A 20,413-nucleotide genomic window follows, 5' to 3' on the forward strand; every position below is an offset into this window, starting at 1 on the left:
AAGTTGCCTCCCAAAGCTCGCTGGAAGTCGTGTTGCCCATGTGTGATTGGACTCAAAATTCTATTTGCATAATCCTGTAATCATTTTTACAATAGCACAACAGTGCACAGCCAAATAATATCAATGACCAGCTGTACACTGCACCTGGAGAAATGTGCCAGCAAATACTTTGACCAGGCTCAGCCTTAACAAGTGAGTATTAATTAGTTTATTACAGGTACTTACAGGATCTCTGAGTACACCCCTCACATTTTTGTAAATAGTGTACAGCTTGTATAACAGTGTAAATTTGCTGGATATGACACTAAGCATGTGCACTCATCTTCTTTAGTTGACCATGATGAGGCCTGTTCTGAATGGAATATGTCCTGTTAAACCGCTGTATGGTCTTGGCCACAGTGCTGCAGCTTAGTTTCAGGGTCTTTGCAATCTTCTTGTAGCCTAGGCGATCTTTATGTAGAGCAAAAAAATTTTTTCAGATTCTTAGAGTTCTTTGTCATGGGGTGCCATGTTGAATTTCCAGTGACCAGTAGGAGAGCGATAACCCCAAATTTAACACACCTGCTCCCCATTCACACCTGAGACCTTGTAGCACTAACGAGTCGCATGACACCAGGAAGGGAAAATTGCTAATTGGGCGCAATTTGGACATTTTCACTCGGGTGTACTCATTTCTGTTGCCAGAAATTTAGACATTAATGGCTGTGTGTTGAGTTATTTTGAGGGGACAGCAAAGTTACACTGTTATACAAGCTGTACACTCACTACTTTACATTATAGCAAAGAGTAATTTCTTCAGTGTTGTCACATTAAAAGATATAATAAAATATTTACAAAAATTTGAGGGGCGAGATACGGTATATAGCTCTGTGAAATTATGCAGCGCTTTTTCATATATAAATATATTTTTTTATATTGTACATTCACATTAGTTCCTGCCCTGAAGAAGCTTACAATCTAAGGTCCCCAACTCACATTCATACATATAGATACTATGGTCAATTAACCTAGCAGTATGTCTTTGGAGTGTGTGTGGGGGGGGGGGGAACCCACACAGGCACAAGGAAATCATGCAAACTCTGTGCAGGTAATGCCTTACCACTTTGCCACTGTGCTGCTCAAAAATAACCATTGTGTCGCAAATGAAGCTGTGTTGTGTTAAGGCAGACCCATTCATTTTAGCCAGGATCTATTTCTTGCTGCATACTCAAAACCTATTGCATTATTTTCCATTATCAGTGCATTACAAAAAAAAAAAAAAAAGAAAAAAGGCAGACAAGAGTAAAATGATTTTTAGTTTACATATTTATTACTAAACTTTGTGATATTTAGTGCAATTCATTTCCTTCTGCAGTATCAAACCCCAAAACAGCAGTAGTGCACCGAGCAGTTACCCACGACAGTTTGAAATTTAGTTTAAAGCAATTTAATGACACCTGCTATAGTTTACCATACACTAGAGGTTTCCAAATCATACAAAAGGGGGTCTACATCTAAAAAGAACATTTAGGCCCTGTTCACATAGGTGACCAGCATTTCACCACATTAGATGAACACAGGCCATCACTAGTCTGTTCACACTGCAACACAGCCGGAAAGTGCAGTGCGGTGAACTGATATAAGATGCAAACATGTTGCATTTTATCGCAGCATACAGGAAGGGATCACGTCACTGTACAGCATACCGCGCTGCTGTACAGCGGCATGAATTGTTACTTTCTGTACTTCAAATAAAATTGACAAAATAAAAAATAAATAAAATAAACACATCACATGGCTGGCTCAATGCATCACTGCAGACTAAACACAGAGCTGCCAGCATACTAAACCGATGCGTTCCTGTGCGATTTTCAGACCATTCATGAGATTCAGTGATTTATTTACTCCAATGATTTCCAGCTTCATCGGTTACGTATGGTATATGAATAGTTACATTGGTCCAAGCTGGATTATATCTATAAACACATGTTTTTTTAAACGGTTTGAGTTATTAAAAGTCAATGCATCGACCCTTTCTCTCCCAGTCTCCATAGCGAGTAGGTTCTGGTCCTCTGGGCCCACCTTTCTCCTTAGTAACAGGATTTATATCATCAGGGAATCCTAAAGATAAATAAAAAAGAAAAAGTGACATGAGGTAATGGCCTACATTTCCTTTTCTATTTCACATGCATTCCTAGATAATGGTAATGTTTTCAAACAAATATTGATGTCAATTATCTATGCATGTTTTTTCCCCAAATACAGAAATCAGCAGCAGGTTAACCAATCATAAGCAGGCAGATATCCACCCCTCATTAAGTTTTTAATAAGGATGGTGTTTGAGACCCTCTACTTGCCTTTATAGTATTTTAAAGTATATCTGGTCTTTCTCTACATGTGGACAAGCAACAGAGTTCCATAAACAGTCACACTCCACAGCTTCACATACTCGCCTTCACTTTGCACTGTTCTACTTAGAGGTTTGATACTAATTAAAAAAAAAACCTGGGCAAAACTCAATATAATGAACACAAATATGTTAAACTTACCTGCTCTGTGCAATGATTTTGCATAGAGGTATCCGGATCCTCCTCTTTTCAGGTCCACCAATCTCCTTGGTCCCTCCCCCCCACCCCCGCCGTCAGTGCCCAAATAGCAAGTTGCTTGCTATAGGGGCACTTGTGCAGGCTCACTCCCAAGCCATGCTCTGTGTGTCCAAAAGATATACAGGGCATGACTTGATTCCACCCCCTGCTCCCTCATTGGCTGTGATTGACAGCAGTGGGAGCCAATGGCTTCTGCTGCAATCTCTGAGCCAATGAAGAGGGAGAGAGCTACTGTTCTTGTGCACATCGCTGGATCAAGATCAGGCCAATCTAAGTATAGAGCGGGGCTGGCTGGGGAGCTTCACACATTTTTAATCACTGAAGCAGACAGCAGTATTCCAGGGAATCACTCATGGGCATCATTCAGAGAATGCTTCTAAATGAATGCAAAGTCTTCTCCAATTGGACAAGATGGAGAGCGTGACTTCACCACCTCCCCTTTTTACCTTGTTCAGAGACTGCAAAACAAACATTTTCTTAATGGCACCTGTGCCTAGCAGCCAACCTCCTGTTTTTACAATGACTCAGGCCAGCTGCTTAGCATGAGATCCAGAAGCAAGTGAAGATCAGTGGAGTAATTCAGTGATTTCAAGGTGCATCGGCCAGGTATGGTATATACTAGTGATGGTGAATCTGGGCACTTCAGATGTTTTGAAACTACATTTCTTCATGATGCTCATGCATTCGGCAGTGTAGTTGAGCATCATGGGAAATGTAGTTCCAAAACATCTGGAGTGTCAAGGAGGTTTGCCATCACTGAGAGAGATTATCTATCTATCTAATCTCTCTATCTAAACTGGTCCAATGTATTGGTGTAAAAATAAAACTATACTATGCCTAGAATCCTTTAAAAAAAAAAAAATCAGCATACAAAAATTGTTAATTCAAAACAAGAAAATGTTTAATTTTCCTACACAAGTCAAGCCTAGCCCCTTTCTCTACAAAGGCTCAAGAACTTGGTAACATCAAGCTTGCCAATCATTTGCACATGTAGTTTTCAATGAAGACACTGTTATTATTTAAAGTGATTGGAAAGTCTTGTTTAAAAAATAAAAAAAAATTATAAAATAACAAACATGTTAATTACCTCCTCTGTGCAGTTGGTTTTGCACAGAGCAGCCTGGATCCCCCCCTCTTCTCAGGTCCCAGTTCACTGCTCCTGGGTCCTCCCTCCTGTTCGGTGCCTCCACACAAGTAGCTTGCTATGGAAGCACCTGAGCCGAGTCACAGCTCTGTGTGTCCATTCACCTGACCCGGCCCCCTCTCTCCCCGGATTGGCTAATTGACAGCCGTGGGAGCCAATTGTGCCGCTATGTCTCAGCCAACCAGGAGGAGAGTCCTGGATGGCCAAGACCTCGCTGGAGAGAGATGGGGCTCAAGTAAGCAATTAGGGGAAGCTGAGTGGGGCTGCCACACACAAAAGGTTTTTTGTATCTTAATGCATAGAATGCCAAGAAAACCTTCTGCCTTTACAACTTCTTTAAGTATTCAAGCAAGAAAATCATTTACTAGTCTGCATTTAGAATATATTATCTAAACAGCTAAATAAAAAGGCAGCATATATATTCACATTTACATGCCTATAAAATGTTAATTGACCAAGACGAGCAAAAATGAGAAAATTAAGAACAGAGACCAGAGAGAGGAAAAGAGAGCAGGCATGTCTTGCTATTTATATCCTCTAATACTTTGTGCTTATCATGGTACATCAAAGCCTAAGGAGATGATATAACCTTCAGGGAATATGCATATCTGCCAGCAGTCCTGGGGAATAATACCACAGAGAAGCACGGTCTACAAAGGGTATTCACAGTTACGCCTTCTGTAAATATTATTTTAACCTTTTTTTTCCCCCCAATTTGTGTGGATTAAGATTTTTATTTTTATGCTTAAAATGGGGTTGTCTTTTTTTTTTTTTAACAAACATGTCATACTTACCTCCTTCGTGCAAGGGTTTTGCAGAGTGGCCCCGATTCTCCTCTTCTGGGGTCCCTCCTGACTCCTCTTCGAGTGCCCCAACGGAGAAGCGAGTTCCCTCGGGGGAATCGTGCAGGCGCACTCCCATGTCCTGCTGCTGCGTCCACTGACACAGACAGCAGGACCCGGCCCCGCCTACCGCATCATTGGATTTGATTGACAGTAGCAGGGGGCCAATGGCTCCTGCTGCTATCAACCTATCCAATGAGGGCCCGAGACAGCAGCTGGAGCTGCTGTGCTCGTCTCCGTCGCTGGAAAGACCGAGTTCGGGTAAGTAAAAGGGGGGCTCTGGGAGGGCGGGGGCAGCTGCAGCACAGATAGATTGAATTAAGGTGAAAAACCTTGGGATGTTTTTACAACCCCTTTAATGTTTCTGTGCATTAGGTAAATAGATGAATGGCTCTGTGGCAGACCTTGTGGTATAAAGTGAAACATTACCAGCTTTAGCCAAGCACAAAAGTGCCTAGTCAGCTACTTGGGGCAGTGCCATTCTTGAAATGCAAGATAAATAATTGAGAAAAGGTCAAGATGACAAACCATAATTCTTTCTGTAAAACAGATGAACGCATAAGTTATAGAATTAAAAAACATATTGCTTAAAAGCAGACCGGTCTTGAAAATAAATAAATAGTACAGACAGTACAGAAATCTAAACATGCATAAAGATTTTTTTTTCTACATAACATTGTCCTCTTGCTCCTATGTACAAATGCTCATTAAAAAACACTAATTAAATTCTCTACTTCAAAAATTAACCCCATAAGGCTATCCCTTGCCTATTTACTCTATTGCCCTGCAAGCTTCTCTATAAATACAACATGGGGTTATTTCTGAGCACACTCTGTCTGTAATGAACAGAATCCCATTGTCATACAGCACCCATAAGCTGGCGTTGTCATATCTCAACACCTCAAAGCCACACTTTCTCAACACTAGAACAGAATTCATCCATTGACCTATCTTTTCATGAAAAATTATGAAACATAACTGTAGTTTTTAAAACTTCAATAGGAATAATAAAAAAATGAAATTATTGTCTAGTAATGCCAAGATAAGTAACTATGGTTAGGTTCACACTAGATTGCGGTCTAGGGAAACCCGCATTCCATGCACATTTCCTGCAATAATCTTCAATACACACTGCAGTTGCGATCTGCAGCTGGCGTCAATGTTAACGACATCCCAAACGCAGGTCGCAAACTCAGGGCAGCTACAAAGGTACCATGCCATCTGGTTGCAGTGCATATCCAAAAGTAGCGTATGCACTATTTTTGGTGCATTTTGAGCACACTCAATATGAATGGGCTCAAATCTCATCACAAGGAATCACATGTGAATTGAACAGGAATGTGCAGCACGTTCCTGTGTGATTCATAGGGTAAACTGGGGCTATATGTCTTCATGCTTCACTGTGACTAGATATATGTAGCTAGATTGTGCACAGTTTGTGTAACTTGTTATCTAGCACTATCCAAAAATGGTCCTTAACCATTTGAGCGCCAGGACGTTTTGCCCCCCTTCATGACCAGGACATATTTTCCTATTCAGCACTGTGCTACTTTAATTGGCAATTGCTCAGTCATGCAACTCTGTATGCACATAAAACTTACATCACCACTTTTTCACACAAACAGGGCTTCTTTTGATCACCAAGTAAAAAAAAAAAAAAAAAAAAAAAAAAAAAAAAAGATGTACGTAAATTTTGGCGACTGAAAATGGTGTTCTCAGCACTTTGCCAATAACAGAAAAAGGTGCAGATAATGGCACCAAAAATGCACGCAATTTTACTATATATATATATATGTCAATTTTGGTTTTCAAGTTCATCCTGCCTTGTCGTTTTCAAAATTTCCATTCAGTGCACCTCAAGAAAAAGAAAATTTTGAATAAATATTTTCTCATTTCTGTTATAAAACAAAACATACAATAATTATTATTTTTTTTTTTCATAAATTGAGACCAATAAGTGTATATTAATTGGTTTATGCGAAAGTTATAGCATCTACAAACTATGGTATATATACTGGAATTTAAGAAGCTATAGTGTAACAACGGTGATCAGTGACTTATAGTGGGACTATAATAGGGTGGCAGGCAATCTGCCACTAACAGACACCATCTGGGAGGGTCACCGACATTGCTGGTGCGACACTAATATAGTGATAATACTGTACACTGAACCAACACTGGCTGGGAAGGGGTTAAAATTTAGGGTCAATCAAGGGGTTAACTGTGTGCTACCTTCTCTTTACTATCTGGCTGTTTTTTTTCTCCCTGCTTTCCATGGAGAACAGCCAGCCAGATAGCTGTAAGTTCTGGTTTGTAAACACAGAAATCCACTTTTGTTTTTGGTTTGAGATAAAAGCCATCTTGTTTTGCTGTCTGTTTCTCATTGGGAGAGATTTGCCCCCGTTTCCTGTCCAGAAGACACAACCTAAATGATAATCTCCACAAAGAGAAATCAGCATTTCCTTGTGGACATTTGCGGCAAAAGTAGATTTCACTAGTTAGTATAGTAGCTCAAATACTTATGTGTGCATGTTCTATAAGACTACAGTTATTTTGAATCAGATGAAGATCTGAGATCTTAAGAACAATTAATTCAAAAATTCATAAAATTCTAGAAAGGTTTACAAATGTTTTCACAGCTGTAGGTCTGAGATAACAACATGGACACAATGTAGCCAACAGAGGTCTGTGAACATCATTTACTAAGACCCATGTCACTGTCAATTCTGGCTATGATGAGGGGTTGCCATTGGCAGAATCACTTTATCCGATGGCTAGCAGTGACAGAGGTACTGGGGACAGGGATATCGATGGGTAATCCCATGGCAATTCTGCCACTGTCAAGTTGTCACCAGTGAGGGCATTACTTCTGTGACATGGACTTAAGGGAGGTAATACATTTGGAAAAGTCATACCAAGCACAGTTGGTACCCAGACATTGTGCTTTCACAGAAAAAAAAAATTGCAGTTATTTTTCCTCACCCAATAATTATTCTGCAATGAGATGCACTTGTAACTTCACTTCTACACATTGATCACAAGTGATAACAACTTCTCTATCAATCTTTTCATTTCCACACACACATTAAAAGCTGCATTTTTTTGTTAGAAAATTACTTAAACTGCAAGATATTAGCCCAACTGTTTATGAAACCTTTATTTTCATGAAAAAAAAAAAATAATAAAAAAAGCCACCACACTAAAATTACTTTTAGTGCACACAAACAATAAAATACTACATGTTTTTGTAATATACAGTTGTGCTCATAAATTTACATAATCTGGCAGATCTCATGATTTCTTGGCAGTTTTTCTGAGAATATGAATGATGATAATAAAAAAAAAAAAAAAAAAAAAAAAAAAACCACACACACCATCTTTATTTCACTCATGGCTCATGTTTGGCTGAAGCCATCCATTTTCCAGTAATCTTTTTTTTTTCTCCTCTTTTTAAAATCATAATTACAACAGAAACTACCCAAATGACCCTGATCAAAAGTTTACATAACATGCACACAAGTTGAAAGAAAGGCGTTTGAATGGCTATTAGAAAGGTAACCATCCTCACCCGTGATTGTTTCTGGACTCCTGACAGACCTTTGCATCTTTCATCCAATGCTGCACTGCCAGTTTTGGATTGTGAGTTATGTGGAAAGCAAAAATTGTCACTGGATCTATGGAAAAAGGTAGTTGAACTGTATAAAACAGGAAAGGGGGGGGGGGGGGGGGGGGAGGATATCCAAGGCACTGAGAATGCCAATCAGCAGTGTTCAAAATGCTAATCAAGAAGTGGAAAAATGAGGGGTCCTGTTGAAACCAAACCACAGTCAAGTAGACCAACTAAAATTTCAGCCACAACTGCCAGGAAAAATGTTCAGGATGAAAGAAAAACCCATAAATAACTTCAGGTGAAATACAGGACTCTCTGAAAACATGGACAGATGCACAAGGAGGCAGATGAAGAAAGATGGGCTGCATGGTCGAGCCCCCAGAAGAAAGCCATTACTACGCAAATCACACAAAGTATTAGAGCTGCACAATTAATCGTTTAAAAAAAAAAAAGGCATGATGGGACTTGTAGTTCCACAACAGCTGGAGGGCCGCCAGTTTGAGACCCCTGGAGTAAACACAGTTGAATGATAATAAATGGCTTTAGCCAAACACTAACCATGAGTGGAAAAAAAAAACAAACATAAATTCTGCCAGGGTATGTAAACTTATGAGCACAACTGTTTATATTAAAATTGTGAGCGCACATGAAATGGCAAATAACTTCAGTAACCATGCAGAAATAGTGCAACACTTTAAAAGGTGGATGTTAACCCGATTCATGACATTTGAGTTGGGCACATATATCTGCAGGGTTTTATCGCTTCACTCTTCAAAGTGTCCTGTGGCTTTCTCCAGCTCTGTTATTCTGTTATCAGCCTGATAACTTCTGACAAATTCTCAGACATGTGAGATAAAAGCAGGCTGAATTTTGTGTCGGAGAGGGAGCTATTAATAGATTAGCAGGTAGCTTGCCATATCACAGAACACCTCTGAGAGTCTTTGCCTATGTGGTGTGTCTTGGCTGTATGCCCAGACTTCACACTCGGGAAGAGAAAATATCCCAAGGCCCCTTTCACACTCCTGTGACTTGAAAGTCATGTGATTTTAGGGCATATACATGTAAACTTATGTAGGGAGATTTGTTTCATCCCCGTGTATCATCTGAGGCTGTTCACTTCACTGGGTATATGTGAGGGTTTACATCCACTTTAAGAGAATACAAATGCACAAATTTTAAACAGCCCAAATTAAATAATAAAGTCTAACATTAACCACTTTCAGACCGGACCATTTTGCTGGCTTAAGACCAGACCACTTTTTGTGATTCGGCACTGCGTCGCTTTAACTGACAGTTACGCGGTCGTGCGACGTGGCTCCCAAACAAAATTGACGTCCTTTTTTCCCCCACAAATAGAGCTTTCTTTTGGTGGTATTTGATCACCCCTGCAGTTTTTAATTTTTTGCACTATAAACAAAAATAGAGCAACAATTTTGAAAAAAAAAAAAAAAAAACACACTTTTTTTACAATAAAATAAATATCCCCAAAAATATGTAAAAAAAACATTTTTTCCCTCAGATTTTATATATATATATATATATATATATATATATATATATATATATATATATATATATATATATATACACACACACACACACACACACACATACATACATATATATATATACATACACACACATATACATACACACACACACACACATACATATCAAGATTATTGATTGGTTTGCGCAAAAGTTACAGCGTTTACAAAATAGGGGATAGTTTTATGGCATTTTTATTAATAATTTTTTTTTTTTACTAGTAATCGCGGCGATCAGCGATTTTTATTGTGACCGCGACATTATAGCGGACACATCGGACGTTTTTGGGACCATTGTCATTTTTACAGCAATCGGTGCTATACAAATGCAGGGATTCCTGTGTAAATTACACTGGCAGTGAAGGGGGTTAACCAGGGGGTGGCAGTGTAGGGGTTAAGTGTTCCTAGGGGCGTGTTACTAACTGTGGGGGGCTGGGCTTTGTTTTTTTGAACACTGATCTCTGCTCCAATCACATGGAGCAGAGATCAGTGTCACTTGTTGCTAGGCAGAACAGCGAGATGCTGTTTACAATGGCATCTCCCCGTTCAGCCGCCGCGTGAGACGATCGCGGGTGTGCCCACGGCGATCGAGTCCACGGGACCCACGACCAGATTCACAGGGGTCCCGACCGGTACGCGATCGTGCCGCCGGCGGCACGCACGCGATGGCAGGGCGGCATATAAAAATGGACGTACCTGTACACCAATATGCCTGCCCGTGCCATTCTGACAACGTACATCGGCATGCGCCATTCGGGAACTGGTAAAATACAGTGCCTAGAAAAAAGGTATTCATACCCCTTGAAATTTTCCAAATTTTGTCATGTTACAACCAAAAATGTAAATTCATTTTATTAGAATTTTATGCAATAGACCAACACAAAGTGGCACATTATTGGGAAGTGGAAGGAAAATCATAAATGTTTTTTAAAATGATTTACAAATAAATATGTGAAAAGGCATGCATTTGTATTCAGCCCCCTGAGCCTTTGTAGAACCACCCTTCGCTGCAATTACAGCTGCAAGTCTTTTTGGGGATGTCTCTACCAGCTTTGCACATCTAGAAAGTGACATTGTTGCCCATTCTTCTTTGCAAAATAATAGTTCATGATCTGTCAGTTTGGTTAGAGTGCATCTGTGAACAGCAATTTTCAAGTCTTGTCACAGATTCTCACATGTATTTAAGTCTGGCCTTTGACTGGGCCATTCTAACACATGAATATGCTTTCATTTAAACCATTCCATTGTAGCTAGGGCTATAGGTTTAGGGTTGTTGTCCTGCTGGAAGGTGAACCATCACCCTCAGGTTTTCTTCTAAGATTGCCCTGTATTTGGCTCCATCCATCTTCCCATCAACTCTGACCCTGCTGAAGAAAAGCATTCACACATCATGATGCTGCCACCACCATGTTTCACGGTGGGGATGGTGTGTTCAGGATGATGCGCAGTGTTAGTTTTCCACCACACATAGCGTTTTCCATTTAGGCCAAAAAGTCACATTTTGGTTTCATTTGACCAGAGCACCTTCTTCCACATGTTTGCTGTGTCCCCCACATGGCTTCTTGCAAACTGGACTTCTTATGGCTTTCTTTCAACAATGGTTTTCTTCTTGCCACTCTTCCATAAAGGCCAAATGTGTGGCCTGCACAACTACTACTTGTCCTGTGGACAGATTCTCCCACCTGAGCTTTGAATATCTGAAGCTTCTCCAGCTACCATGGGCCTCTTGGCTGCTTCTTGATTTATGCCTTGCCCGGTCTGTCAGTTTAGGTAGACTGACATGTCTTGGTAGGTTTGCAGTTGTGCCATCTTTCCATTTTCGGATTATGGATTGAACAGTGCTCTGCGAGATGTTCAAAGCTTGGGATTTTTTTTTTTTTTTTAAATAACCCAAGCCTGCTTTAAAAACGTTATTACAAATTTATCCCTGACCCGTCTGGTGTGTACCTTGGCCTTCATGATGCCATTTGTGCACTAAGGCTGGCCATACATGGTAGAATTTAAAAAGAATTTTCTTTTGAAAATCAGAAATTGTTTTGTGATCCAATGGTGCCACCATTGATATCAAAATTTGGCCAACCAAGCCTTCAATTTCACCTCATGTTAATACAGAAAAGAATTTTCGTGGCCGGGAATCTTCTTTTCTTTCTGGGAATTTTCTTTTATTGCACATCCACATTTCTTTTTCGATTACATTTCTCACATGATTCTCCCATGATTGATTAGAAAATTGTTCCATTTTCAAAAAATTTCAAGCAAGCCCAATTACTCAAAATTAGATGGCCCCACAGTAATCGGCCGTTGCTGCAGCCCACTAATGGTGCGAAATTCCAACAAAAATTCTTAGAAAAGATTTTTTAAAGAAAATTCTTTCGAAATTCGACCCATGTATGACCTGTCTAAGGGTCTCTAACAAACCTCTGAGGGCTTCGCAGCTGTATTTATACTGAGATTAAATTACACACAGGTGGATTCTATTTACTAATTAGGTGACTTCTGAAGGCAATTGGTGATCCACCAACGTGAGGGAGGACATGCACGGGAAGGCAGAATAAATGGACTTCATACCATGGGTACAGATTCAATCACACTTGTGTGAAAAAAACACCACTCAAGGGGATGTTCGTATCTCCAGAGAATCAGTTTTCAGCATACCAAATAAAGCTCTCCAAATGGATCCCACATGTACACTCATGGACGATCACAGCTCAGTGTCACAAACATGGGCCATATAAAAAAAATAAAAATAAAAAAAAAATAAAAATAAAACACGCACACACACAGCGCTTGTGTAAAACATCCATCCCAGGAAAAAAGGTCACTTTCTGGATCTAAAAATGCAATGACGTCACGACAGGCTCAGGCTAAACCCAATACGTTTTATCATAACTGAGATTGTCTGGGGCTAAGGAGCCATGCCCAGTCATTGTGCCTTATAAAAAGAGTGGCAACCAATAGAGGATCATGTGTCAGCAGCTCAGGCCTTGCTCTAAGCCGCAAGTTCCCTACACTCCATGCCTCGTTCTGAGTTCTACAGTAACCAAAATTGTCCGTAAGCAATGCTTTAAAAGCCTATGACTGATGGCTTGAGAAAGAAGCGGAGCAGTCTCAAAACATGTAGCCATACCTCCTTCATGCCCACCAGCATCTGACATCACAAAGAAGCTTGTCCTGTCTGACTTAAGCCTCGTACACACGATCGGATTTTCAGCAGACAAAGCGTCAGACTTTTGTCCAAACGGCGTATGCCAGGAACTTGTCTTGCATACAAACAAGAACATAGTGACATAGTACGAGGAAAAGCACCACCTTTTGGGCACCTTCTGCTAATGTCGTGTTTGGTGAGCATTCATTCCGAACGCGTTTGTACTTTCAACGTTTGTGTGATGGACTACAGACAATAGTTGAATCAGACAGACCGTTGTCCACTGAAAACGTACTAGCCTGCTATCTAACATTTGCTGGCGGAAAGTTGACAATTGTTTGATGGAGCGTACAAACGGCCGGATTTTAGGCAGTCTGTCATCACACAATTCCCTGCCGAAAATCCGATCGTGTGTACGAGGCTTAACTCACATGGTTCCTTGAGTATTTCTTGGCTGCTGAAAGCGTAGAATTTCTGGTCTGGATTACCTCTGCTATGTGCTGTAGTGGTCTGGATGACGCCCCCCCTGTGGATAAAGTTGATATGACAGGTGTTTTACCCCTTATCAATTGCGAGTTGCCAGTTTTTATCATTAAATGGGAGTTTTTACGGCACTTAGATGTGCCCTCTGCTGTTCCTTTTTGCTGCTTTAGAGATTCCTTCAGTCTCTTAAGAAGTTGCGCTGAGTTTTGGAAGTCAGCTGAGTGCAGTGCCACACATGGACTTTATGAACTCTATGGAGAAAGTGCCTCAACAATAAGATTTATACTATGGTGCCTTCGTCCCAACAATATGGAGAAAGGTTAGAGAGGGGGAGGCTATAATGGACTTTAAAGTGGATGTAAACCCACTCTCATCCTTTCTAAACAACTGCAATATTGGTTATCTAGAAGGATATACATGCCTCCTGCATGTATAATACTTATCTGTCAAATGTCTCCCCTCTGTCTGTTATGAGACCCAAAAAACTGCAGATTTTGTGGGTGGGTCCGTTTTCCAGAGCTCGGTGTGTGGAGTCGTGATGTCAGTAGACTCCCCGCCCACCTCTACACTCCCCTTATCAACATGCATTTTCTCCTGTGTATTTCTTACACTGAACTTCTGCTATGATCACTAACATCCAGTCAAAACCCAGAAAAGTCCCCACATGACTTCAGCATGCCAAATCATTCTCAGGTGTGGAACAGCCAATCCTTGCCGAGCTGCTGAAGAAAGGAGTGGTAGGGAATTAAAACATAATGCATGTCTTAGGCTAGTGCACGAGATACGTAAATCACCTGACAATCACAGCAAGTGGGAAGAATGGAGAAAGATTTCAGTTTGTCCATTTTATTTCACAAAAAAAAAAAAAAAAAAAAATTATATAAGGGTTGCTCAGAGCTGGATTAACTCTTTGTGGCAAGACTGGGCACAACTGAAATCCCATACTCTATATTGTGCCAGACAAAAAAAATAATAATAATTTCGGGTTTACATCCACTTTAATTGTACCATATACCAACTGCAGTAAACACACGTGAATAAATTTACTACTACTTGTAGTTTACTACAGTTGATTTATGAACGCTTTGCTGAGCACCCATTTCAGAGGAGTTACGGTTTGACAGCTTGCACCACAATATATTGTGTTTATAATTTACAATTGTATCTTGGGGGACAAAGGGTTGAATTACTTTGATCAGGTTGTGTGTGGTCTTATTAGCAAAATGTTAACTGTGGACAAAGACCATATTTAAGATACTCCTGTTCAAATAAAAATCTTGTTTGAAGAAATACTATGATAAAACTACAATACCACTGCATATACTCGCATTGCCTTTGCTCCCCCTCCACCAAAAGCAAAGTAAAAAACCCAGTACCTCCATATATACGGAGCACGTAAATTACTTCCCTTCCTCCCATGTGACAGAACTGGAGCTTCATTATTGTCCGCATGGGCAATTATTGTGTGGAAAATGCACACAAGTAGCGAAATGCACACACAACCTTTTGCAGTTTACGCTCTACTACAGAATATTTCATGAACAGTTACCTCACTTTCCCAATATAAAATAAAGTACAGATATTGTAATTTCTACCAAATTCTAGTGCTTACTTTTTGGCACTTACTATCCAGCTTACTCTAAGTTTAAAGTAAATGGATCAGCAAGGTGCAGGCAGCTGGTATTTTCATAAGAGGTTAGTAAGGGCAGCCTGCAAGTTTTTTTTTAAAGCTTCATGCACAGTTTTCCCCAGGTTACTGTGCTGCAAAGAATTATTCAAACTGGACCTCCATTCACTCACTTTCCAGTGGTCCTTTCTCCGTGTTAGATTGGTCAGCTTCATCAAACCGCCCCTGGGGTGTTTTTGGTTTTTTTAAAGTTGTTTTTTTAGAGTTGGTACTTTCCTGTGAGATACTGCTAGAAGATCTGACACAACTCCAGATGGCAGAATATGCTGTAAGGGAAAAATACAGAACTAATAAAAAATGTGCATTGTTTTATATAAATATATAAAGCCAAAACTTTGTTTTAGTTCATCAAGTGAATTGTTATACATTTATGTCACAAGGAAGTCAGAGTGTGTCCAATGTTCAAATAGAGGGAATGCAGAAGGGTAAAGGAAGACTTTATTCAGAGGTTTGGTTTTTGCACTTGTTCTTCATAGAAGATATAAAGTCCTGTATTGTCTTTATGTCGTTAATCCTCGTAAACCACTGTGAAACCGTAGGAGGGAGAAGTTATAGGAGAGATCAACAGGAGAGACATACATTGCATGTGAATGAGCAGAAATTTTTTTGTAGACATTCCCATCGGAATTGGAAAACCTGCAGTTTGTCCTTCTAGCTTGTCTCATTGCTGAGAAAGAGCGGTTGACAGCTGACCCCACTGTACTAGCAACCAAGAAGGTTGAGCTGTCTACATCTTAGCAACTAAGGACATTGAGCTGGGCCAGATTTGTGTCATACATTTGTGAACACAGCCAAGAACTGCGCCAGGAGTTATACATGAAAGCTGTAAATCATGAAAAATCTGCTGTAACTGCAATACTCACCTTCAATTCAAAGTACTTCTTTTCTGCCACTAGATGTGTGGAGTCTTTTGAGCTGACACTGCAGATAGCTGCAGTGGTATGGCTGACTGCTTTTTTAACTGTAAACAATGAGGGGTGGAGGTACAACACTGGAGCTGTTGTTGGTCATAGACACCTCCCTGATGCAGCAGGGAGCCAAAAGCACAGCTTTCCTGTACTTTCTGAGAGCAGCCAAATACAGCGTTTAGAAGAGTTTAAATGAAAGCAAGCAGTTACTGCATAAAGGACAGAGGCAAAAATATTAAGAGAGAAGTAAGGTTTTTTTGTTTTTATTCTAATCTTACTACCCTCTGTGGATGGAGCATCAGACCAATGATGCAGCTCTCCCCCACCGTCTCTGCACTGAGAACCAAGCGACCAAACACCGCTGATGGCTCGGTTCCCACTCCTCCCTGAGCAGAGCGATGTGGAGGGGCAGGGAGAGGCCATCGCAGCAACTTGCTGAGACTGCCATCAATCAAGGCAGCTGGCGGATCCAGACTTCTGAATGACACACTGCGGAAATTGCTGATGTCAGCAGAGAGCGAACTTCAGACCGCTCTGCTGAAAACTGATCACAGGAGTGCAAAGCAAATTGCACACCTGTGATCCATAGGAGAAGCTCAGGCTGGACTTCTCCTTCAAGGCATCTGAAATGGAAAAAAAAAAAAAAAAAAAAAAAATGTAGGTGCCTGGAGTTCCCGTTTAAGAATAAGAACTCTTTATTGAATAAGGCTGACCACGATTTTCTGTTTTAAATACCAGCTTGCCAGAGCTCTTCTCTGAGATCATAATAATGAACAGTTTGTGTATGCTGAAATACATTTCTGCTGATTAGTAACTGATCATCAGAATTGGTAATCAAATTTAAAAGCCGCTAAAGGCAGATGCTGCTATAATTGCACACCTGTTTCTACTTTTATCCACCAATTGATCAGAATCAACATGGGCGCCAGACTGACGCACCATACAGATGTGGTCATTAAGATACATATGGGGGGGAAAATAAAGCTAACATGAAGCTAAAAGAACATGAAAAAATAAAAATAAAAAATAATAGCCAAATTCTATATGCATTATTATTTAGCGTTTTATGGGCTGAATAAATCAGTGTCTGATGGAAATTCATTAAACAGGTTGTAAACCTTAATTGTTATTCCTAAAATAAAAATGATGTTATACTTACCTGCTCTGTGCAATGGGTTGCAAAAAGTGACCCCACCTATTCTGGACTTCCCTGATGGTGCTTTCTGTTCCTCCGCTTCTCTGAGTGCCCCCATAGCAAGCTGCTTGCTATGGGTGCATTCATGCAGGTGCGCTCCTGAGCTGGCATGTGTATGTCTATAAACACACACTGCATAGATCAGCTCTGCTCCTTTCTCACAGGATTTGATTAACAGCAGCAGAATCCAATGGCTCCCACTGCCATCAGAGCCTCCTGCGAATACAGGAAAAGGGAGAAGAAATGCTGCAGATGTGCTATTTTAACTGGCACTTGCTCGGTCATGCAATGCTGTACACAAACACAATTTATATCATTTTTCTTTCAAACAAATAGTGCTTCCTTTTGGGGGTATTTGATCACCTCTAGATTTTTTATTATATAAAATCGTATAAACCAAACATTTTGAAAAAAATAAAAAATAAATAAAAATCATTGTTTACTATCTGTTATAAAACATCCCATTTAAAAAAAAAATCAATGGGATGAAATTCAATCCTGCCACTGACATTATTACAGTGAGCAATGCTAATAATATGCATTTGCACTGTACTAATGGCACTGGGCAGGAACGGGTTAACATCTAGGGTGATCAAGAGGTTAAATAGTTGCTTAAAGGGAAAGTTCACCTTTACAGAAAATCTGCAAGGTAAACTTAAACTGGACCCCCTTCCTCAAGCTGCAATCACCCGCTGTGAGACATTTGCCATATACTGGTTGGGGGATTTGAAAACCCCACGGCTTTATCTCCTAAACGTACCTCGTAAAAGGTATGTATAGGAAGCATACTAATTGGTCGGCGCTGACCAATCAGAACTTGCCTAGCCCTGTCAGCACTGGAGAAGAGGAGAGAGGGAGGGGGCGGGACAAGCGCCGACAGACATACAGGAGAAACTTGTTTTATCAGTGGGCTCTTTAATAGAAAGTCAGGCCTCCTGTGATGGACAGAACAGTCATCCAATGGCAGCGCAGGAGATGGGACTTCCTTTTACAGAGGTCACTGTGTGCCATAAACAGGAAATACTCCTGTACGGCACTCATCCCGCCCCCCTCCCTGTCCCTTCCAAGGCAGCCAGCATGTACATCTTTTGTGGCTCGGGGATTTGTTGGGGGCCACAAAAGATATACATGTCAAAATGACCAGGTGGGCCGCACGAAACCAGAATGTGGGCCGCAATTGGCCCGCGGGCCGGACTTTGGACATGCCTGGTTTAGGCCAATATGTGTTCTGCATATTTTTGGTTAAAACAAAAAAAAAAATAAATAAATAAATAAATAAAAAAAAACACACACATCGCAATAAGTTTATATTGATTGGTTTACGCAAAAGTTATTGTGTCTACAAACTATGGGATAGATTTAGGGACTTTTATTTATTTTTCACTTGGGAATCGATGCACGTGCCAGGCTGCCACAATATCTGCTGGGCATCCGTGATTGCCCGGTAACAGAGCCAGGGCGTAGATCTGTGTGTGTAAACACACAGATCCATGTCCTGTCAGGGGAGGAGGAGACAGATCGTGTGTTCCTAGTCTATAGGAAAGAACACCGATTAGTCTCCTCCCCTAGTCAGTCCCATTCCCCCACAGTTAGAATCACTCCCTGGGTAACCCCTTGATCGCCCCCTAGTGTTAACCCCTTCCCTGCCAATGACATTTATACAGTAATTAATTCATTTTTATAGCACTGATCACTGTATAATTGTCAGTGGTCCCAAAATGGTGTCAAAAGTGTCCAATATGTCCGCCGCAATGTCACAGTCCCAAAAAAAAAAAAAAAAAAAAACAAACTAAAGAAAAAAATTGCAGATCACCACCATTACTAGTAAAAAATAAAAAAAAGCCATAAAACTAGCCATAAAACTATCCCCTATTCTATAACTTTTGTGCAAACCAATCAATATATGCTTATTCCATTTTTGTCAAAAATATGTAGAAAAATACAAATCGGCCTAAACTGATGAAACATTTTTATTTATTTTTAAATTGGGATCTTTATTATAGCAAAAAAAGTAAAAAAAATAAATAAAAAAAATATTGTTTTTTTTTTCCAAACTTGTTGCTCTTCTTTTGTCCATAGCGCAAAAAGAAAAAAAGAAATAAATAAAAAAAACGCAGATGATCAAATACCACCAAAAGAAAGCTCTATTTGTGAGGAAAAAAAAAAACGATAAACATTTAATTTGGTACAGTGTTGTATGACCGCGCAATTGTCAAAGTGCTGAAAATGGAAAATTGGCTTGAGCTGGAAGGGGTTGAAAATGAGCGGTATTGAAGTGGTTAAAATGATTTGCCATGAAAAACACAACTCCTAGCACATGCGTGTGTAACATGCATTGTGGATTTGACATTTACACTAAGAATGATGCATCTCCCTCTCCTCATATAACAGTGTATATGACTGCCTATGACATCAGTAGTAATCCAATTACCATAACAGTAAGCATATGCTCTGTGATGTCCATATGTGTGCAGCCTGGCCCCACCCTCCATTACACAACAATCATCACACTGTACAGAGTATGGAGCAGACACACTCATACTCTGTCACTAAAACTGCTGCAGCTCTGCATAGCAACCAATCATCTTGCAGTATTTTATTATCAAAACGTAACTGAACAAACTGAAGCTGGAAGCCGATTGGTTACCAGATTTTAGGACAAATGTTAACAGGCTCCAATGTAAAGTGAACCCTTCTCCTGGAAGGCACGTAGGAGAGAATACACACAGAATAAATGTACAATAAAAGAAGACTTTAGCGTGGTGTGTGTGCCCATAACTAGAACTCACACTGCCAGGGCCGTGCAGCCAAGCGCTCATTTATCACAGCCAGAACACACCGACTCACAGCACTCATCCTTCTCTGTCAATGACCTCCAACCCCGCTACTTCCTGGTTCTAGGTCCAGCCCATGCTTCCCGCTCATTGGCTAACGAATACTGCCATCGCATTGGATGCCTCCTTGTGTTTCTGCGGCCAGTTCCTGTTGCCCGCTGATTGGTCGAGGAGCGCTGTTCTTTTGGGTTCCGCCTCTCCTCTTTTCTGCGTGTCTGTGGCAAGCCCCAGCTGCCCGCTGACTGGATGATGTTGGCTGCAATCTGATTGGTTGTATAGTGCAGAGCGGGTTTTTTGTTCTCAGTCTGTATATGAATGATTATACTATACCATTACCAGCGGGCGGGATCATTTCATGTCTGGATAACGAGGGTCGCTGGAAACGGGGGATGGGAATAATGGCAGGCACATTTAGCAGTACTGTCTTCTAGAT

General features: G+C 40.5%; 1 protein-coding gene across 1 annotated transcript; it reads right to left on the reverse strand.

The window, feature by feature from the left end:
- Window positions 1-1,287: 1,287 nt before the first annotated feature.
- On the reverse strand, window positions 1,288-20,093 carry SDHAF4 (succinate dehydrogenase complex assembly factor 4). The gene is made up of 3 exons (XM_077487404.1): window positions 19,936-20,093; window positions 15,157-15,309; window positions 1,288-2,100 (listed from the first exon to the last, which is right to left on the reverse strand). Exons 1-3 carry the CDS (start codon window positions 20,000-20,002, stop codon window positions 1,991-1,993), a joined length of 330 nt encoding a protein of 109 aa, XP_077343530.1. The 5' UTR covers window positions 20,003-20,093; the 3' UTR covers window positions 1,288-1,990.
- Between the last annotated feature and the right edge of the window lie 320 nt (window positions 20,094-20,413).

Source organism: Lithobates pipiens, unplaced genomic scaffold, assembly GCF_037356315.1.
Source record: "Lithobates pipiens isolate NorthernLeopardFrog02 unplaced genomic scaffold, aLitPip1_a1.2 Scaffold_18, whole genome shotgun sequence".
NCBI lineage: Eukaryota > Metazoa > Chordata > Amphibia > Anura > Ranidae > Lithobates > Lithobates pipiens.